The sequence below is a fragment of the Thunnus albacares genome, chromosome 23 (genome assembly GCF_914725855.1).
Source record: "Thunnus albacares chromosome 23, fThuAlb1.1, whole genome shotgun sequence".
Lineage (NCBI taxonomy): Eukaryota > Metazoa > Chordata > Actinopteri > Scombriformes > Scombridae > Thunnus > Thunnus albacares.
Window position 1 is genome coordinate 9,233,185 of NC_058128.1, and position 23,038 is coordinate 9,256,222.

Here is a 23,038-nt window from a genome sequence, read left to right on the forward strand (position 1 = left end):
AAAATTCTATTTAAGAAAAGTAGAACATTATCAGCTAAATTTACTTTATGTGTCAAAAGTAAAGCTGCTTAATATGCAACAGAATGGCCCTGTTAAAATGACCCTGTCAGAGTAATAATACTATATTATATTATATCACATCATTTTTTTATTATGACAGATACATTCATATGTAAATTCAAATCTGTTTTATTGGCATGAATGTGACAACAATATTGCCAAAGAATCAAAGAGTCAATGAAACAATATCTATTATATCTATTATATTTATATCTATTAATATGTATTGTATATAGGTGTATTTATGTGTATATATGTCCCTCAGGTAGTGGCATGTTGATACATATTGGGCAATTTGAAAAATTTGAATTTATATTCACATGTAAGAAGTTTTTTTTATGTATCGCTGGGCTACGTGGAGTTAATTTTCATCATGTGATATAATGTTTGGCAATTCTGTACCAATGTGCAGTGGAAGAAAGTGGTCTGATCCTTCACTTAAGTACAAGTAGCAATACCACTGTGTAACAATACTCTAATACAAGGACATACAATGTACTTATTGTAAAAGTAACCACTGTTCAGTCAAAATTGCCTCTGAGTTCATTTGTTATTTCACTATGTGATAACTAGTATTATGCAAACAGCATTTTAACATTGTAGCAAGTCTAGGTAGAGCTGAGTGTAGCTATTTTATATACTGTTGGGTGGTTATGTAATGTTACTGTATAACATTACATCATATTTTATGTGCACGTTATAGGATTTTAGTAAAGTATCTAGCAACTATAGCTGTCAGATATATTTAGTGAAGTAAAAAGTACAATACTTCCCTCTGAAATTTAGTGGAGTAGAAGTATAAAGTAAGAGAAAATTGAAGTACTCAAGTATAATTTAAGTACCTCAAAACTGTACTCCAGTAAAGCATCTGAGTAAATGTACTACAGTAATAGTTTCCAGACTGCAGCTGTCTTCTTTTGAAACTCTTGGACCGGATGTGCAGCGCCGCGCTGACATCAACTGACAGTTGTGTCAGTCGGTTGGTCGGTGGTGCCGCTGCTGAGCAGAAAAACGGGGAAAAGATTTGCAAATTGGCACCACCAAGAGAACTAAGTCTCCAGTTCAACATAAACTCTCACGAGGAATAAACCCTTTTCCAGGTAAGTTCACTCCGAAACGTTTACGTGGTACATTTTAACTTTTTTACTGTTGCTAACAGTAGCGCTAATGGGCTAACGACAAAGTTAAGGTACTTCCCGATGGGAGGAGGTTTGTAATCAATTATGGTGGTTTTTTAAAATTAGAAATGATTTAACCAAGTATACGCTACTATAAAGGCGGTGCATATATGTAAAATTGAAGTTTAAGTATCAAAGTTAATCGTGTAATCGTGTAACTTGGATAGTTGAGGGTGTTAAAGGGTCCAAAGCTGCAGCGGCAACACCGTTAAGTTAAATCATTTTTTAACAAAATGTCACTGCAGTTAATGTCGGACTTTATGCGTTATTTCGTGCCAGTTTAATTCCGGTATTTGCCTCAGGATGTTTCCCCTCATCCGTGTAGTTTTCGTAGGGAGAAACTAGTGTTTCATTGCCTGCAGTGATAAAAAAAAAGGGCGGGGCGGGTTTCGCAAGTAAAGATAACCTCCTGCTGCATGTCATATCATCCCGCATTGTATGCTTACAACATGACATCATTTACTCGTTTTTCTATTGAGAGATTTGGCTCACAACAGTTGCTGCTGCCTGCTGGCTGCTAATACTCCCTGGTCAGTCAGTGGTGGTTTTAATTTGCGCAGTGTCAGCTAGCTGCCAAGTTCAGTCCTGACTCCTGTAGTTACTGTACATTTGACATAAGTTGCACTCATAGAAAGAAATGTTGGAGCCCTTTTGTGTAAGTCAGAGGAGGTTATTGACTTAGCAACAAGAAATATATCCTTGTCAACACCAGGAAATGAATCACGTGGAGCAAGGACGTGTGTGAGGACGCTCATGATATATCCATGAATCAGTGGAAGTGATCAGTCATCAAAGTCATGCAGCTGGATTAGTTAGACATAGACCCAATAAGGAGATCTGATGTTTTGTGGTTTGTGTTTGTTACTAGAGTTGTGTTGCCTGGGCAAAGCAATTGTGAAAGCACTGGTTCCCTTTTTTCTTTCTGGGGGGCCATGTGAACCGATTTCCTCGTCACAGAACAGAGCTAAACTTAGATTGGGTATTCCAGTTTAAGGTTGAAGGCACTGCTCTCTATTTAGAGGGATCTTTATTGGCACACAAGAAGAGGCAGTTAAAGAGATATGAATCATTACCAAGCAGAATTTAATCGTGTAATTCCTGTAGCCTTGTCAAGACCTGTCTGAATGAGCATGAAGGATTCCCCTCGAAGAAAGGATCCACAGATCTGAGACAGCACAAAGACTGTTTATTTTCACTTCCCAAAATGCCAGCGTGCTATCATAGTATTTGCAGTAGTAAGTAATTTTCAGGCAAATATGTCAAATATTAGCTGATGCTCATCTCTCACATGTGAATATTGGGTTGGATTTCTTCTCTTAATCTGAATAACTGAGTTTTGGGCTGTTTGTTGAACAAGACAAGTGAATATAGTGTGTCTGGGCTTTTGGAATTTTCCAGTATTTTTCCTACAAAATTAGAGTTGAAACGATTAGTCAGTTAACTGATGAGTCGAACAACAAGAACTAAACAGTCACTAAACAGTCATGATAAACAGTCATTTGAGTCATTTGTCAAACACAATTGCCAAGGAAATTATTATATCTAGGAAATTATAATGAACTTTTTTTCTTTGTTTTCAGACATTTCATTGACCAAACGAATAATTAACTGATTGAGAAAAGAAGGGGCAGCATAAGCAATGATGAAAATAATCATTAGTGTAAACAGGCCAGTAATAGCAACTCCTTCTCCTGTGATTTCTGTCTTTGTGAGAGGACTTCTATTGTGTTTAACTGTACACACCTTCTAAAGGCCACAGGGTTAGCAGATGAATTGTGCTTTGTGGCATTTTCCTGAAAGGTCTGCTCCTTTAAAATGCATCACATGAGACACGTACCGCTCTGCATGCAGGAGAGGGGCTTCCACAGGAAAAAGTGTCGAACTCGCCTGTCAGTGACGTCAGGATCTCCCCTTCCCTGTCATGTAATACTGAATTTCCCTCCATTATGTTTGTCTCCACGCTGCTGCCGTGTCCAGTGGAAAATGCCTGAAAGTGTGGAACAAATGTCATTGTTTTTCCCTTGACCATGGAGCAAGGGGGGGTTTTTTTTAGCAAGCGGACCGGTCAGTTATGTCGAGGCTACAGTTGACCTGGTGTTGATGGACCAACGGTTTCATTGTGTGGTGTTTTGGAGACTCATAACTGCAGTATGAGGCTCTTGTCAGTGAGCTCTGCACAGTCTGGATAAGTCAGTAATCAAAAGGCTCCTCATTTAAAAGGCTGTATCCCTCCGAGAGCAGCAGCCCTGTGCAGCTGTTGAGCTCACATGAGGAAGGAGGGCAGAGGTGATTGACTGACAGGGAAAGAAAATCAAGGTCACGACCCACAGTTGTCATGGAAACTTATGACTTCCAAGCTTGTGCGCATGAGAGAGAAAGAAGCAAAAGAATGACTGTATTTTTTTTTTTTCTTCTCTCATAGCTCAGGCGGGATTTAGCAATGTCCTGCTGTGAAACCGCAATATTGAAGGGATAGATCAGCTCAGCTGCACTCCCAGCCTGTGAGATATTGCAAGCGTTTTATGCAACAAAAGAAGGAAATGGAAACAGAGAACTACCTCTTGATGGGGGGAGAAAAGAATCTTAGTCAGATAAGCAATTTTTATGTGATTAAGACATTGGCAAAGTAGTAGAGTATTTTTTCAGCTTGCTTGTTATGTAATCATGATCTTTCCTGCAACCCCCATGATTAGCATTTGTGCTGATTATTTCAGTTAGTTGAATGTTCTTTTCCTCTCCTGAATTTCAAGTAATGCTCAGTAGGGCTGCAGTTAAGTTATTGTGATTATCAATCAATCTGTTGATCATTTTCTCAATTAACTGATTGATTATTTGATGTATTTTATATTAGAAAATAGGCAAGGCAAGGCAAGTTTATTTGTATAGCACATTTCAACAACAAGGCAATTCAAAGTGCCTAAAATAGTGTCTTCAACCTACACACAACAGTCTGAAACACAAAGATATTTAGTTTATTATTACATAAGACAAAGAAAAGCTGTAAAGCATCACATGTGTTTTGCGTTTTTGCTTAAAAAATGATTTGAAAATGATCAATTATGAAAATATTTCAGCTCTGGCTTATTAATTTGTGACACAGTTCCTTTCCAAGAAAGCAGCAAGTCAGTTCCTCTTGTATTTAAAACCTCAGTGACAAAGTCATACATTCACATTTTGACAAAACCTGTAAGCCATGTGGGTTCTTGCACGTGTTGACAGTCCAGGCAGACAAGGCTGGGAGGTCTCGCTATTTTGCACGGAGCAAATATGACACTTTAACCCTCAGAATAACTCGACTTACTGTGCACACATTTCCCCTTTCCTGCAGTTACTGATTAGCAGGGACCAGCAGAGCCAGACGGAGGCAGAATGAATTGTTGAGATTGTATGACATTAGAGTGGCGATGTCCTTGCTCTGCACTGCTGATAAGAGTTTGTTCTTGATGTAGTGAAGTTTAAATATCCCACATATACACAACGAGCGAGTGATTTATGAAGTCGGTGTGCGCACAGTCTGTGATCACTCAGGTTCGTACGCTGGCACTCTGATTATGTCTTTCAGACACTTATATAAACACACACAGCTTTAGGGCAGGCATGCATGTGCCTGTCACCTGTGCATGCGCTCATCCCTGCGGTTTGTGTGTATCCTGTTTCCTGCTCTTCAGCTCCATTAATGACACTGTTTGTCTGTGACAACCACCAAAGCACTCTGAGAAACATAAACACTGGATGGTGGGAAATATATCAGAAGCCTCCTCTTGTTTTTGTCATGCCATCTTTCCAACAATTTGTACAGCCTGTCCGTCCCTTCGGTCGTCATTATCCATCTCCATTTTGCGCCCGCAGTAAAGGTCACTGGCTTCTCATGTGTCTGGAGCTTAGACATGACTCAGGTCTTCTCGATCCAGCAGCTCAGCACCCATTCATGTGCTTCTAATAACAAACCTGGTCATCTCTCGCTTTTGCTGTCTCACCCTCTGTCTCTCCTCCCTCCCCTCGTCTTCAGTGTCTCACCGGTTGAAGTCAGCCTGATCTATGCAAGGTAGAATACAAGTGATTTGTTTTTGTAAAATGTGGAAGATAGATAAATAGTAGCAGTGTGGGAACTTGCTTAATGTGCCAAGGTTCAGTTTAGGCATGGTAGCACTGAGGAATGCATTTTTCACTTCTATCTTAAGGCTGTTGTCAGCAGCCGAATTCCAGCATGATTAGTACATTTACTTATCAGCCGTTAGTGGATATCATTGTTGAGTTTGATTACATAATCTCTAAGACTGTAAAGCCCCCTTCAGCCAATCTCAGGAAAAATCGAATAAGGTGTTTCTGCGGCCTTGATGAAATCATGCATTTGTGTTTGATTTCCACTTCATGTTTAAAGGGCAAAAACACAGTGCGAGCGAGTAACATATTCATCCAACATTCTCCACATATTCCCCTCATTTCCATGTGTTTTTCTTTTTTCTTTTTTTTTTTTGCTTTGTGCAGAGCAGCACACAGTGTTGAATTTTCCAGCGTTCTCTCGTAGAGCGGCAGGCTGAGTGGACTTCAGACCTCAGCTTAGTCAACAGCATTGTTTACAGTTCTGGGTCAAGCCACGTTCAATTGTTTAACGCAGTCCAGTCATGTCCTACAGAGCCAAGGGTGTGCAGATGTTTGTTCCTGTTTGCTGTCGATTACATCAGACCTGGAAAACAACCTTTTGTGATGAAGGAATTCCCAATACTTTGTTGTGGCTGAAGTGTTTCGGAAAGACAAGGTTAATTTCCATTCATCTATGTCGTTATGTTTTAATTTAAAAGCTCAGTTTACAGCTAGATGAGAAAATCCACACTCATAAAGACTGTTTCTCAAAATGTTTCATGTCAATATCTCCTAAAAGCATCAACATTCATCCTAAAAATATCCTTTTATTGATATAAAGGTGTTTAGTTAAACGTTATGTGATATTTGCAATGCCGTCAATCATCTCAGTCCTTCCTTCCTGTGCTGTTTACCAAAAGAGGAACATGTCCACTACTAAAGTTGTCGTTACACATAAGGCCGGTTGCCATGTTTAGAGCAGATATTCGTGGCTCGTTCCATGTGTCCCTTGTGTGTCACCCTCTTGTGCAGCAGCACAGGGATGGCTGAATGAAGAATATGAACAGCTGGTAGGGAAAGGCAGAAGGGAACAAGAGGACAACCCTGATCAACCCTGATAATGTTTTGTGGACGTGTCATGTGTGTCTTTTTTCTTTTGCATATACACACTTCTAGTAGAATTTGACTGATCGATCTGTGTCTCATCAGTAATCACTTTGATGAATGATCTCCTTGAGAATTAGGCAAACCACACAGTACATTAATATTAATGCTTATGGAGGTTTGAGGCAACAGAGAAAGCTGGACTTTTGCCCAGGTTTGTATACAGTGTGTGTTTATTTGCGTAAGCGGCTCAAAGTTCTTGGATTCATAATTATTTCAAACCTGACAGGAGACAGTAAACAAGCTTGAGATCTTTTATGAATGATATACAAGTAGAGCCTGGAGATGTATTAATATATTATGAATATATTGCAGTAATTGCAATAAGATATCATAATATTTTAATGTATTAGGGCTGTATCTAACAATCTACAAGTAAAAATAGTTCAAAATGCCTGTTAAAATATCCCAGAACCCAAAAGTTCTCCATCAAATATTTTGTTTTGTCCAAAGAGTCCAAAACACTAAAAATATTCAGTTAACTATCATTTATAACAAAAAACAGCAGCAAATCCTCACATTTGAGCAGCTGGAACCAGTGAATCTTTGGCCTTTTTGCTTGAAAAATGAAACGATTCATCTGTTATAAAACTAGATAAATTTTCTGGGGATCAACTAATGAGATGTTGACCCAGCTTTAAATATTTTAAGTATTGATAACATTGTGAAATAGCTTGAATGTTGTATGTTCATGTTGTTAAAGGCCGTATTGCAGTTCAGTGATGTAATGTTTTTAGCTCATTTAAGTGTTTCTGGTCTGTCTCATTCAAACATTACCTTCACATGAACAATATAACGATATGAGTCAGCAACATTGTGATATTTGATGCATCAGTATCACCCTCATATATATTAGATGCTCTACATACAAGATTACATCTGTCATTCATTAGAAAGCAGAAGTAAAATTAAACATCTGGTTTTCTCTAGAAGCAGTGACAGATAACATCTGCTGGTGTGTGTTTCTGGCTGTTTGACTGACCTGATTGTAAACTACAAACACAGTTAAAGGAAAGATTGTTCATTTGCCTCCCGTTCCTGCAGCGACCACAATACTACCCTCTGTCCCAGTGTCGCCCTGGAGGGCACGGGCCACTGACCATTGACCAACACACACACATGCACACAGTCACGCTCAGAGCAACAGCCCTCATCGTTGCTTGTCAACTGAAAGAGGCTCTGTTCACACTTGGCACTAAAAATGCAGCTTGTGTGATCCAATCAAGTGGACTGCTCCGAATCATGGATGGGAATTTTGTCGGATATTATTAACGTGTAACTGACTGACAATCAGATAAAAATAAAAGTAGGGATGAGTCAGTGATGGAGAAAGAGAGGCTCACATGGCTGCATTTGGGCCTTTTTTAATTGTTACTAATTATTAAATCGGAAGAGACTGTTTTTAATGTCAACAAGCAGTTAAGCACCCAACCTGACGAATAAATCCTACTAAACTGTGGGTGTGAACGAACTCATAATACTCAGCTACACAGTACACAACAAGGTCAAAACACAACAGGCTCAAAACAGGGCAGCTAAATTTAAGAGGACATGAGTCCAAGTCTCTTTAATGTGCCAATCATACACCAACAAATGTCTCTAAATATTTTATTTAGATTTTTAAAAATGTTTATTAATTGTTAACTATCACATTATGTTTTCTTTAAATTTTATTTAACATGCAGTGCTGCTTTAAATCCATCACCACACTACTAGAATAAATATCTGGGTGGAAACACTGAATCTTTTTTATTTACTCATTCTTGTAGTCAAATTTGAATATATTGAGTCTAGAAATACTGGACTCAGCATATAAAATACCCACCATATGTAATTTTTTATTTGTAGAAAGTAAATTCCCCAAATGATAAATGTTGCTTAAACTCTCAAATTCACAGAAAAAGCACTGAGTATATAAGCTCAGTGTCCTTGCTGCTGTCATGACTCAAACATAGTCAGAAACATATGTTGTATGTGACGTGAACACAAAAGCTCCTCTGAACGGATTATTAGCCTGTTGAACTCTACGTATAGCAGAAAAAAACTCCTTCACACAGCTGATTTGTTGTTGCCAAACAAGAAACATTATAACTACTGATTATGTTCTTCATCACTTAATTTATCAGTTATCCAACTAATCAGTTAATCATTCTATTAATTGACATTTACACATATTGAGTTGTTGAAAATTATTAATTTTCTCTGGAATGACAAATGTTTCTTCTGTGTAGAAGTAGTTTCACCAGAGATGCAACCAAGCTGGAAGGTAAATTCTGATCTCAAGTGGTCACTTGAAGTGAATTTTTAGACGAGTTTTGATGCTGCAGTTTGTCGCAGCTGGTCGTCGACACAATCTGCACATATATGGTTACAAGATACCAGATCTGAACAGGAGCAGCCGCACTGTAGGGGAAGAAGAAGAGGCTCCCCAGCTGATGGGAGGACGAGACGAGGAATGAGAAACTGAGCAGGGAGGAAGAGGATGGAGGAGAGGAATGAAGGGGGATGAATAAAGAGAGACTGTTCAAGGGGGGCTGTTGAGTTTAGAGTGATGGACATGAGGAGAGAAGAGGGTGAGGGGTGGGGGGGGGCAGGGGCATTAACAGAGGACTGTCTGTCGTAGCAGTCTGAAGGAAACGGAAGCTGCCCCGCTGTGTGTTTCTTGACAGTTTCTTTTTCTCTCCCTCTCTAAAAGTCACTCATGCACCCGCAGAGAGATAGAGAGCTGCAAGAAACCGCTGTGGTTTCAGTTTGCCATGTGTTGAGGGTGGTGAGATTATAGAAATGGACGAAAACACTGCTGCCTAGATTATCAAACCAAATCACACTCTTCCACTGCCCTCCTCTCCCCCTCTCTGTAGCCGTCCTCTGAACTATTTCTTTCTTCCTCATAGTATTCACCCTCTTATCTTCTGCGTCTCATCCACAGCAGTTGTCTCTTAAGGAATGTTGTTGTGACAGCGTGATAGTGTTATCGTGTTTCAGCTGTTGGTTTCATTGTACACGTAGAGAGACAAAGTGTAACGGACTGATTCAAAGACGCGTTTCCCTTCCTCTTTGTTGCACTTACAGTATTTAGTGTCGCAGCTTTCTTGAATGTCAGCTTATCTCTTGGTTTATTTGAGCAAAACTTAATCAAAGCTGGGAAAGGTTAAGCACTGTAATACATCTTGATAACATTTATACTCTATGTATGTACTTAAAGATGTAGTTTTTGATCAGTTTTTAGATCATTTCAAATGTGTTTTTTGAATTTTGCAATGGAAAAAATGAAGTTTTCAAGAAGTAAGAGAAGTTTTTACCTCTCTTCACAGCCTGAAAAAGCTGCAACTGTGACATATTTTAAGCAGTTTTCTTTTTTAAATTCATTAATTAATTTACAAACAATAAAATGTCAAAAATAATGAAAACTGCCTCTAAGACACCAGATTAAAGTGACTCTTACAAGAAAACTAAACTTAAATGCCATGTCAGAAATGATCTAATTACTGCAAACAGCGCCGCATTTGGAAAAAACAGAATAAATCAATTAATAGACTATCAAAATTACAGCTGATTCATATAAATACATTAATTGTCAATTAATTTGTTAATTTAACAAGTGAAGTATTTTAATACCACCATAGATGTTATACTAAACATTCCTTTACTGAAAACAATTCTTCTGGTAAGGCAATATGATTAACTTAGTTGTATTACTCATATTCAAATATGTTTATTGATTAATTGGGCTTTTCTCATTTGTTTCCAGGCCCTACACACTGAGTGTAACTTAGGGCAGCAGCGATGTCGGGCTCCTACGATGACTCCATGATCGATGTGTCCAGTGATAGTTTCTGGGAGGTGAGAAGCTACCAGCTCTTACGTTATACTACAATGGAATAAATCTGCTGAGTATAATATTGCTGCAGAATTTTTTTAAATAAATGAACAATCAGCAGCACCTTCTAAGGAAATCTTGTGCATACTAACTAACCTTTCCCTGTCTTTTCTGTCTGTGTCTCTGTCATTGGTTCTCAGGTCGGTAACTACAAGCGTACAGTGAAACGGGTAGACGATGGCAACCGACTCTGCAACGACCTCATGAACTGTCTTCATGAGCGGGCGCGTATTGAAAAGTCCTACGCTCAGCAGCTCACAGAATGGGGCAAACGCTGGCGGCAGCTCATAGAGAAAGGTAGGCAACAAAAAAATACCAAAACACATGCTGTACAACGACTCTCTTTTATAAAACTGCCAAAAATTTTGAAAAACAAGACATAATTTCATTTAGGAAAGTTAGTTGAAAATAGATTTAGTGATTATGCTCTTAGCTCAGTAAGTAACTGCAAAATATTAGTAATGTATTTCCTGGACGCTGACTGGTGAATAACCTTTGCCTCAGGACCTCAGTACGGTACCTTGGAGCGGGCGTGGTCTGCTCTGTGCACGGAGGCGGAGAAGGTGAGCGAGCTCCACATGGAGGTGAAAGCAGCGCTGATGGGAGAAGACTATGAGAAGCTGAAGAACTGGCAGAGAGACGCCTACCACAAACAGATGATCGGCGGCTTCAAAGAGACTAAAGAGGCAGACGACGGATTTCGCAAGGCTCAGAAACCCTGGGCCAAGAAACTCAAAGAGGTGTGGATTTCAGACTTCACATGAACTCATATGTAGCAAACTATAAACAGTCCCCACAAGCAAGTCATTTTTCAACTCAATTACAGCCGAGACTATCAATTTTACCCTTCAGTCCACATGATCACATATTACTGACTCACCATTGTTTTCTCTCCATGACGACCTGCTTACTAAACAACAGAGCAGAAGCGCCATTATAACCTCTTAGTGTTGCTCTTGTTTGAGAAACCAAATACCACCCAGTTATCTTCCATTTCTTTGACTGTCAGCTGACAGGAAGGAAACTTGTGAGGGGTTTTTGTAGGCAGACGAGCACCTCTCTTGGTTCAAAATCAGGTCAATGTATTTCCCACTGCGGATTTCATTCAAGCAGCCTGTTTACTTGGCAGAACACACATTCCTTTCCATTTGTGTACATTTGCGTTTTAAAGTATGTGTCTGTTCAAAGCCGCTCGCCCCTTTTGCATCCTCCAGGCTCCTTGCCCTTATTTCCTGTGTGTGATGTCACAAGAGGGGGCGGTGACATCCTGGACTTGTGTCATTAAGTAGGGACAGAACAATACAGTTTTGTAACCATAGTGATATATTGATCTGGTGGATGACAGGGAGGAAATGAGGCTAATTAACTGGACGAGAAAATGGGTAACTGTCATGGGTGATGTGGACAGTGTGTCAATAGGGACACATACATTCATTCTAAACTGGATACAGTATTTGACCAGACATGTCGTCCTAAGCCGTCATTCATGTGTTTTTAGTGGATTGACATTTCGTCCTGTGCCTGTTATGTCAAATTAGCGAGGACAGGCTGTTCTTGTTGTATGTTAAGTGTCCTCTACTTGACCACATGATTTGTACAATAGGGACATGGCCGCTCTGGCCTCAGCCCAAGTTACACTGGGCACTGCCCAAGACACTCACATGCTTCCTCATCTCTTATCTACTAGACTTTAAATATGAACAATGAAATAGAGGAGTGCTGTATTCGTCCTGTCATAAACGCATCACACATGAAACTCATCAGGCATGATGAGTATACTCTCCTTCCTCATATGAGTCTCCTACTATATGTAAAGTGTCATCGGGATTTTTTATTCATTTCGACGTCAAAGTGTCTTGAGCCTCAAATTATCAAGTTTCTTTACATAGGATGTCAATTAGAATGATTCCAAAAATAACAAATGACACAAACAGTACAGCAGTGAACATGTGCTGTCAGTGTTATTAATAAAAAGAAATCAAATGTCCTCAGTTCCTTCAAAATGGCACAGAGGCAGCAGAATTGATGCAAATTTGAAGAAGAAGGGAGAAGATGGATGTGTAGGACTGATAACATGTTAAGCTGATTACACTGAACTTCTTAAAAGACAATGTTTGCATAATACAGAAATACATAATACATAAACATTTTTTGTAAATGACTGTTAGGGACGGTTAAGATTGTGTGTCAGCCACATGCAGCCAATCCACATTACATATAGTCACTTTCTCAATATCATTCCATCACTGACATTCATTTAGTCATGGTGGGCCATTTGCTCAGTTTTTAGTCCCACTGCAATCATGTTACCCTGAGTTTAGGTATCAAAATCAATATCTGGAGAGAAAAGGGTGAGTCAGTGGATTCCAGTTGTCCAACACATTTATCCAAAAAGAGGCCTAAAAACTGAAGTCAGCCATATGTAAAGTGAGACTCCAGTGTTTGTTTGCGTTGCCTAAACACTGAAATCACATTAAAGCAAGGGGCGTAAATCAGCATAGCCTACTGATCATCTCACTGAATGTTCAGGAATTTTTAAAAAGATTTGTTACAATATACAATACAATGCAAGAGCCACAACTGGCATTAGATCTTTATTAAAACAGATTAAATACTGCATGTTTTTTAGTCATTTTGAGGCTTAAATTAGTTATAACAATACATTCTTTAATCTGCACATCTTGCTCTTAGTTACCTGCAGTTATATGCAGGTGTGGTGCTAGTTCCTGTATTTTATTTTATTGGTGTTGACGATGACGGTGGTGGTGATGGAATCCACAGATGGAGATGATGAAGAAGTCTTACCACTCCGCCTGCAAAGAGGAGAAGCTGGCGGCCAGCAGGGAGACCAACAGCAAGCTGGAGAGCAACAATAATCCCGAAGCCCAAAAGAAGCTCCAAGAAAAAGTGGAGAAGTGTCAGCAGGAGGTGCAGAAGGTAGGACTTTAAAAAAAAAAGAGAATGATATACTGCATACTATAAGATCTCTATCATGAGAGCATTAATTCATGTTTTTAAGTGTGTTTTAATTGTCTCTCCATCCTTTCCTTTCATCCAGACTAAGGAACGCTACGAAAAATCCCTCGAAGAGCTCGACAAGTTGACCCCTCAGTATATGGAGAACATGGAGCAGGTGTTTGAGCAGTGGCAGCAGTTTGAAGACAAACGCATTCGCTTTTTCAGAGAGCTGTTGCTAGAGGTTAAACAGCACCTGGACCTCTCAACCAATCACAGGTCAGACATTATCCAGAGGGACATTTAACTTTGCCTTCATGTAGACTGAGGCTAGTTTTCAAAAAATTAAAGGATAAAAAGATAGATGTGGGTATTGCAGCTGATTAGCATGTCTGTGAGAGATACTGGAGATTTCCTGAACTGCACAAAAAATAAAGTACTTCCTGTATTTTCTTCGTAGATTCCAGACAGTTTATCACACGCTGGAAGACACAGTCTCTGCTACTGATGCTGAAGAGGACTTAAAATGGTTCCGGTCCAATCACGGCCCCGGCATGCCAATGAACTGGCCCCAGTTTGAGGTACTATACTACTTGGTTTATACTAATAAAAAAGCAGAAGAAAAGAGAGGGAAGGCTAAAGGTTTGATGTGGGAAAAAATGGAGCAGGACCATCTAGAGGGGTTCTCAAGAGGCTCCAAAAATGTTTTCCTGTCACAGACGCACATTAAGTCATGGTGCCTCACTTTAGTTTATCCAAGGGACTCTTAAGGGAAGATTTTTGTTGCTGCTGACTTGAGGATATACGGTAACAGTCTGTATATATTATTTAGTGAGTTAATTATGAATGAATTACAGTCCTTACTTATATTTAGATGCCTGTCATCTCCTCTTAAGGACTACTGATGCTCTTCCAGGCTCAACTGTGAGAACTACCAGCCGAGAGGACCAGGAAAATTGACTTAAAAGTGATACTTAAAAATGCCTCAGGGAAAAAAAAAACCACCATGTTACACTTAACCCAAGAAGGAGTTACAGCCTAGTTTAGTTTTTTTGTCATTGATGTATGCTGTTTGGCAGCAGGGATAGAGGTAAATCTATCCTCAGCGGTCAGAGTGGCAGTGAGAGGGATGTAGTTTATGTCATGAACCTAGCAGAAAGTGAAATAAGAAAATAAGGGGAAGGGAGGCAAAGAGAGGCTGCATGCGCTTGTAATGCTACAATTTCTAGTGCTGTCAAGTGCTCTTGCAGGAATAGATGTTCCAGCAGGGCGCCTTCCTCCACTTCTGTCATCACCAGGCTGTTTTTCTTTCTCTGTGACAAGATACAAACCAAAGAAGTGAGACGAAGTGAAGTGAGATACTTCCGACAGAGTAGATATCAGCAAGAAACTTGAATGAATAATGAGTTTGTGTTCAAAAACAACACGGCACTCTCCTATCTGAATTGTTTTGGAATCCCTGAATTACTTTGCTGATATGAGTCACTGCTACATTCACAAACTAACATTTCTGCAGCTACTAGGCGTGTACTCCACAGTTTTAAGGATCAGACTGTTTTGTTCGCATTAACCCTGTTCCACACCTGCTTCCCTTTTCCCCATGTCTGACAGAATTTGGACCGGGCCCATCCTCGCTCCTTTAAGAGAAGGTCCATTGTAGTGAGTTCTGCATGGGAGGGCTGTTCTGTCACAGCAGCCATGGGGAGGGGAGGGGGCGATCCTTTGCACATTATAACTCTCACTCCTTACTGCTTCCATTCGTGTGTGTGTGTGTGTGTTTGAGGTGGTTTTTATCTTTAATACATGTGGCCGCAAATAATTAAAAAAAAAACAAACATGTAGAACTACAGGATGTTTACATACAGTTCCTTTTCCTGGATAACAGAATTACTAGAAATACTCTGTACTACTTTTAACACAGCTCTGACTTTCAGCTCATTTCTAACCTTTGAACTCTGACCCCTCAGTGGCCCCCATCAGTCATTATTCCTACCCATATGAACCCTGCAGTATGTCACATGATGCCAACACGGCCCATCAGTGTCACAGGGTCTCAGAGGTCATTAGCCAGGCATGAACATACACCTTTTGATCTTTTAAGTTTGAGACGCCTGGTAAGTCCGAGGGGTCAGACGAGGACCAGGGAAAAAAAGCTCTGAGGTCATCATCTGTAATTTAGGAGGGACATTACGGCCGTTGTCTGAATTATGTTAATTTATTTAAGACTTCTAGCTCCAACACAAGATTGACATCATGCTGCCATGTTGTGATAGTTACTGGAAATTTCCACCTTCATTCAAATAAGCTTTTAAGTTAATTATTAAAAATGTAGGTCTGGTTAATAAATTAAATCAATCACATCAATAAAAAAAATAGCTATACTATATCTGTATACAAACATAATGGCCTTTACTATGACAGTGTTGCTGTCATTTGATTGGACCATCTCTCTTCTGCTCCGTTCTCCCTGGTTAGCCTCTGGTGGAGGGGAGACTGCCTGGTGCTGTGTTTCTTTCAACAGGTGATGGATTTGCTGTACATGGGTTCATTTGATCCGACTTACACCGTGCTGTATAAACACACATGCATGTACAGTTTGGAAATCCAGAGTCAAGTGTCACAACCTGGAAAAAAAACTGTTCCACTGATTTCAAACTGTGTTGAAGTGTGTGTTTTTCTTTGCTGTGAGATGTTCTCCCGCTACTATAAACCAAGCTCAACCACTTCAACAAGCAGTAAGAGGTGCAGTATTTGACTGGAATGTGTGTGTGTCCACTAGGACTGGTCCATAGACCTGAACCGGACCCTAAGCAGACGAGAAAAGAAGAAGCCATCAGAGGGCGTCACACTGACAGGCATCAGTCAAACTGGGTCAGACCAGCCTGTTCAGCCTGCCAAGACCAGCAGCAGGTAGATATCTGATCACTCACTGACTCACTTTTTCTGTCTCTAACAAACACACACATAAAGTTGAGCATCTGTTCTCAGTGCACACACACACTCTCTCTCTCTCCCTCCTTAATCCAAATTTACAACATCAGATAATCGAGTGCACCACACATGGCATCTTCCCCATCAGGAATGCTTGTAAACCGTTGCATAAGGGAAGCTCCGGGTGTGACGTCTAGTTGTACGGCTGTTTCCCCAACAACAGTAAACATTTTCATACAGATTGTTGGGAAAGAAGTTGTTCTCAGGAGACTGGAATCCGCTGGTGCATAGTTGAGCACGTGCCAAAAAAAGTAATGTGGAAATATTACTCTCACACTCTGAGACAATCATTGCATGAATATTAGTAGTGGAAAGTTAAAAGAAGGACGGATTAGCGATCAAATTACACACCTGCACTTTATCCAGCTAGTTTTTTTTTTTATTAGAAAATGTATAAAATGAAACCTCAGATAAATACAAGCAGCAGTTCTCTCTCCTTTAAAGCAAAAAAAAGCCTGGAAGACATCCAATATTGATTTTAAAAGCAAGATTTACAACCTTAATTTAAATTACTAATGATAGATAATGGACTTAAATTGCTCTTGTCAGGTTTACAACTGTTTGATGTTTGATTGGCAGTTTTTAATTACATTGTGTAATCTTTTTTTAAAGCCAAGATAAGATAAGAACTTAGGTGCCCCTGCAGAGAAACGAGCTCGGCTGTTGTGGCAACAGCGTTAAGGACATAACAGTAGTTCATGGAAACGACAACAAACAGCTGATTAAGATGATAACTAAAAAACATTCACCGCGCAGAGATGAATATGTTAAAATGTGAGTTTCTATGTGTGTCATATTTATCAGGATTTAGGTGGGGTTGGATGTCATTTTCCTGCTCTCTGTGTTTGAAATATAATAACTTTTCACATTCCTTTTCAGCTTCGTAACGAGTGAATTCAATGCGCAAACACCTGTCATCCGCTCATATCCAGACATCAGTAGGAAGTCGTGTGTGTGTGTGTGTGTGTGTGTGCGCAGAATATCATGAGAGCGCTGGAGGAGCGTGTAGAGGAGTCAACAAAGGGAATGTCAGGCACGGGAAGCATTTGACCTCTTAACTAGGGAGAGTTGACTGTCAGAGGGGCTGCCCCTCTCTTCCCTAAACCAGCATTAACCACACATTGTTTTCCTGTCATTTCCTATATCTGTGGGCGTGACTGGTGAAAAGTGTGTATAAATACTACGAAGCAATTTGTACGCAGACTTCTATCATTATGTAGTCACAGAGGGTTAAAAACAGACTTATCTTGATTAGTTTCAGTAGTTTGTTTTTTTTTTTTTTATCAGCATCAGAATGGCGACACTCATTCGTATTAACTTATCTTTCTCCCTATTTGTTGTCTTAGGCTTGAGTGAACATAAACTTGATAAGAAGTTAATAATATATTTATATGAAAACGCATACAACTAGGTTCATACTCATGAGGTCAAGTTTGTTTGTTGACTGAAACCATCCAAAGTTACAGACTCCCATCAGAGCCGTGTTTGGTGTAATAACTCCCCAGGCTTTAACTCAGTAAGCATGGCATGACTGTTCAAACAAAGGCGTTCACATTACTCTGCTTCACGCTCTCAAGGGGCCGGCTGATAGCTACTCCTGTTCATGCTCCAATACTTGTGTAAACAGGGAGTAGAAACCCTGTGTTTCCTGCGATACAGGTGGAGAGCTAGCACAAGTTTTTGTTCCTTGATGTGGAAAGTTGACAATGGTGGCTTATAAACTGCCCTCCCGCGACTTGTTCAAACAGATTGTGCAGCTACATGACCCGGAGCTGACAATAAACTGTTTGATGTGTTTCTTGGGAAGTGATGTTTTTATAGCGTTGTATTAATAACGATGTGCCAACGCCTTCAATGGAAGCATCTACACGCAAAACAAGTGTCAGCGTTCTCATGGTGTCTTTTTTTTATCTGTGTTTATAATTAATACTGTTTCATATATACCTTGTAACAAAGCCATCATTACAGTTTGTACTGTTGCTATGCATGTCAAGCTTGCTGCCCTCACACACGCAGTTGACAGTGATAATGAGGGCAGATTAACCATCAAAACCATCGTTCTTCATGTCAAACATAGACGGACAAAAATACCCCCTCATTTCCTCACAACGACTGTCTATTTTGCCAGCTGAAAGATTTTATCATTGTAGTAGCTACCTAATTTAGCAAACATTAACGCCATGTGTTAGCTGGAAACTGTAGTACATCTCCAGCTGAATTTCTTCCAGCTGATTTGTTTTAAAAACCTTTAAGTAATTAGCTTGATGGCTACATACATGATATAATGCTAAAAGACTGAGGCTAACCCAGATTTAAAATCCTCACCAGTTGATAAACCATGTTGGAAATAAAGAAACAGCATTGTTCTTGTAATGCAGTGTTATGAAAATCTTCCAATGCCTAGTTACGGTTGCTAAGGTATGACTGGATAGTTGCTGTTTTGGGGAAAAGTTATGCAAATGGTTGATTGAATGTTTAAACTCAGTACATTTTTGTTATAAGAGGTCAGAATATGAAAACGTCCGGCTTCATCACTCCACAGCTCACTTATATCACAGGTGTTGTCATTTAACGTGTGTGTGTGCATGTCAACAACCCATCTCTCACTGTGTCCCATATTATCAGCCTGACTGTGCCTACTAAAACGGCGCCGGTGGGCACGAACCCGTTCGAAGATGACGAGGATGAGGAGGAGGAGATGGCAGTGGAGCAGCAGACCACAGTCAACCACATCAGTGTGAATAAAGAGGAAGTGAAAACGTTGGTGAACAGAAGATAATGCTCTGCGCACCTTCCTGCCTCTTTTTTTTTTTTTTTTTTCCTGTCTGTTGTTTCATGGACCGCCCGTCGTGCATCGTCTCTCGCCTTTCTCTGTCTTTGATGTCAGTTTATTTTGCTCCCCTTCCTTCTCTGCATCCCTCTCTCTACTCCCCTCAGGTGGCAGGTTGTGTTGCTCTGCATGGTCACTGAATGGCATTACACACACAAAACAGACGTGTGTCGCTCCTAACAGTGCCACACCTGGCAGAACATTACATGTCGTGCGCATGGGGGCGCATGTCTCCGCTCTGGGAAATCCATTATGTTTCTGTCTTACAGTCAGACCTGAATATTGACACACACACACTCATGCACATGTATAACATATAGATCAGTCATTTATATCACTTTAAGTGCAATTAATTGGCTGTATAATTTAAAAAGAACCCTGAATAAAGTATGTATTAGCTTTCAATTGCTTAAAAGTACAGTTTTGATACAGATATCCCATCATACTGTATTGTTGGCATGAATTCAAATATTAACTGAAAGGAAAAAACCACAGTGTCAACAGTACGTTTGCAACAAAAGACAGCGAACAGGTCTGACTGTAAATCATTTATACTTGTGCTGGTGTGCATTCACTGTTTTGTTTTTGTTTTTTCAACTTTGTGTCTGTCTGAGCCAAGTTCTCTTCGGTGTTTAGGTGGCTCCCTCTGCTGGCCGTTGAGGTTAAACTCCAATCATGCATTCAAAAACAATGATTTTTTTTGTCTTGCTTGTTGCCGTATTGTTCTTATGCCTCTTTTTCTTTTTGGATATGTTGTCATGTTTTGTTTTGTTGCATTGCCTTCCATCAGCAGCGTGTGCACTCTTAACATGAAGTTCTTGATCTTTAGCAAATTCATTTATCATTCTGCTTTGTAGCATTGATGCCTGTAAATAAGCATGTTTTCCACTCACTTAGCCTGAACTTGCAATAGGGATGTTTTCAGGATGAATCACAAAGCTGGATTTGGAGATGCATTTTGGCTTTTTTTGTATGTTTTGATTGTATTTAACTTGTATTTTTATTTTTCTCGCTTTTTCTAACTTTGATCTTTTGTTCCTGCTTTCGCCTGGCATGCTGGATTTGTCCCCACTGGTGTTTAAGGCCCTGAGATAAACATGACAATGCGTTCTTTCTAAGCGGCTGTTTTTCGTTTGTCTGTCCAGCGCCAGCAGTATGGAGAAGACTCCCGACTGGTCAGACGAAGACACGGGCGTTAACCCTTTCTCAGCCAACGGTGACGGGAATCCATTCGAGGACGAGCCGACTTCTCCGGTCATATCTGTGGCTGTCAGAGCCCTGTATGACTACGAAGGACAGGAGCAGGATGAGCTGAGCTTCAAAGCAGGTACACACCGTGAACAGTATGAAAGACACTTTTTACTGGAATCCAAACACTCATCAGTCTCCTCTTGCTTCTCCAGGGGATGAGTTCACCAAAATCGGCGAAGAAGACGATCAGGGCTGGTGCAAAGGTCGGCTCAAGGACGGACAAACAGGCCTCTATCCCGCTAACTACGTGGAAGACATCCAGTAATAAATTATGACAAATTGAATGAATGTGAAGAAGAAATGTGGGGTGATGAGGAATGACAGTGTGGCTGGAAACAAGAAGACTCTGCCTTACTTACCTTTTTTTTTTTTTCTCCCTGTTTGTGAAGACTGGACTGTGTGTGAGGAGAAGCACAGATAAGAGAGGTTACAGATTATATTAAAAGACCACTTCAGATACTGTTGCTTGCTACACATAGACCCTCATAGAAACTTAAGTGCAAAAGTTGAACTGAAACACAAAGTTTCCAGATGATTCCAGGTGAGAGAAAAAAAAAATTGCTGTCAGTGTAAGATATGTTACTCAGAGCAACAGTTGTCTTACAGTCCAATTTATGCTGTTACAAAATAGCTAATCAAGTATATATTAGATAAGACTCACTAAACTGTATGTGTGAATTTATATATATAGTTTAAAGAAACACTGGGATAACAGTGACAAATTGTCTTGTTACATTGCAGCCTTAATATGCAAGCCACTATGGATTCATTAAGGGAGATGACCCTCTTTATAACCATAATTATCTTATTTTAGGTTTGAAACTATTTCTGGAGCTCTTGTCTGTTAGAATCCAGTCCATAAATGTTTATCATCTGATCTTTTGGACCCAATTAGTCAGATTTAACTTGATTTTAAACTAGTGCTTACATTGTTCTGTCATTCCTTTTCAGGGTTTTTTTTTTTGTTTTTTTTCCCATTCAGTTCATAACTGTTGTGGTTATTTAATAAGGAATGATTAAGACCAGTAGAGCCTTATCCTGACGTAGCCTTCGTTTAGTTCACAGTGGGCAGGTTTCCTCTAGTCACTGCAATTGAATGTATACTCACTGATTGTATTTTCTCACCTATTAATTGTTCACTTGTGCCGATGTTGGATTTTTTTGCGACCACTGACCCGTTTCCCCCTAAGCAACTGTCCTCAAGCCTTATATAAAAAAATCTCTCTACTCTCTGTTGATTGTAGATTGTGTTACTTTTTTTTTTTTCATGCAACACTGAACATTTTTCAGAAAGCTTATCTCACTTGAAGCTCCGTGTTTTAAGTCTCTGACTTGTTTTTCATACGTCAAGTCATGGGAGAGTATTTTAGTGTCTTTTGAAAAATATATATTACAAATCAAGCAATAAAACTCACACAGCCAAGTATGTTGTTATACATGCGTGTAAATAGCCAGAATTCAACATATAAGAACAAATTAAGCATCGAGATCAGATGATTTGTAGTTGGAAAATCGATGATTTGTTAATTTATGATGCAACAAGGGCTTTTCTTCTACTCTTGTTCGAATGCTGTGACTGAGAATCAGTTTGTACAAAAATTGAATGTTTTATGGCAAATATCCCTTGAATCTCTTATTTTGTTATATTTGTACATATGATTATTTTTCCCTTTGCAGAGGGCCATACGCATTTAATTAATCAACAAATTCCTTGTGAATAATTTTTAAAAGTCGTTCTCTCTCAGCAGCTATGCCATGAATTGATATACCTGATTCCATATATGTTTTGATCATTAAGTATTTTGTCAGCTTGCCTGTTTGAAGAGGTGAACTGCAGGCTTTTCACTTGTGCAAGCTCCAAATTAATTAATTGCATAGTGTATCAATTAAATCATTAAAAATAAAAAAAAATGCTATTTGATGCCTTCATTCTGTCGTCTCTAATAATAGTGAGAAAGGAGATGTTTTGCCATGTTTTCAGGGCACGCTGTCATCAGACACAGCAACAGCTGTACTTGCACAGTAAGGTTTGTAAATGTTGTCCCACAACATAATAAAAGAATTTATTGGAAAAATATTTTGTCTTTGTCTTGTCTGTAACAGGAATAGAGTGCTGACATTTCTTATGTTTCGTTTTTCCTCTAACTTACAATGAGATTTGCTGGATCTAATAAGAGTTTGAAATCTTTTTTTATTTTGAATCTCCTTTAAAGGTTTTGAACATTTTTATGTATTTTGTGCAACTTTATACTTCAATTTAGTTTTTAACATAAAGGACGGGTTCACAATTTTTCAGGTCTGTCTTAAAACAACAGTCAGGAAATAGGTTTTTCTTGCCATAATTATTCCTACTGTTCTTACTGACCATTAGCAGATCCCTTCGTAATGCACTTACAATGTAAGTGATGGTGGCCAAAATCCAATTTATTTGAAGCTAATATGAAGCTTCAGTCATCCCAATGAGTCAAATCAAGTAGATATCTTTCAACATTACAGTCTTTTTAGTGCCAAAGTGCCTCTTTTTGTTACTATACTTCCACTGCAGCTCAACAGGGAAACATAAAGAGGGAATTTGATGCTAAAAATTACTGTAAATGTGGCAGATATCCACTTGATATGACTAACTCAGACATGCTGGAGCCTCAT

At 39.4% G+C, this 23,038-nt stretch overlaps 1 protein-coding gene across 4 annotated transcripts; it reads left to right on the forward strand.

The window, feature by feature from the left end:
• Positions 1-1,002: 1,002 nt before the first annotated feature.
• pacsin2 (protein kinase C and casein kinase substrate in neurons 2) lies at positions 1,003-22,469 on the forward strand. 4 transcript variants are annotated; one of them, XM_044342794.1, is made up of 12 exons: positions 1,003-1,160; positions 10,237-10,328; positions 10,506-10,662; positions 10,870-11,105; positions 13,147-13,302; positions 13,424-13,599; positions 13,781-13,901; positions 14,932-14,979; positions 16,100-16,230; positions 18,937-19,071; positions 20,287-20,468; positions 20,545-22,469. In XM_044342794.1, the coding sequence occupies exons 2-12, from the start codon at positions 10,272-10,274 to the stop codon at positions 20,655-20,657; spliced, it is 1,512 nt and encodes a 503-aa protein (XP_044198729.1). In that variant the 5' UTR covers positions 1,003-1,160; positions 10,237-10,271; the 3' UTR covers positions 20,658-22,469. The 4 variants fall into 4 exon arrangements, with proteins under 4 accessions (XP_044198729.1, XP_044198731.1, XP_044198730.1 ...); XM_044342796.1 differs by lacking the exon at positions 18,937-19,071 and having other exon boundaries at positions 1,004-1,160; XM_044342795.1 differs by lacking the exon at positions 14,932-14,979 and having other exon boundaries at positions 1,004-1,160.
• The last annotated feature ends 569 nt before the right edge of the window (positions 22,470-23,038 follow it).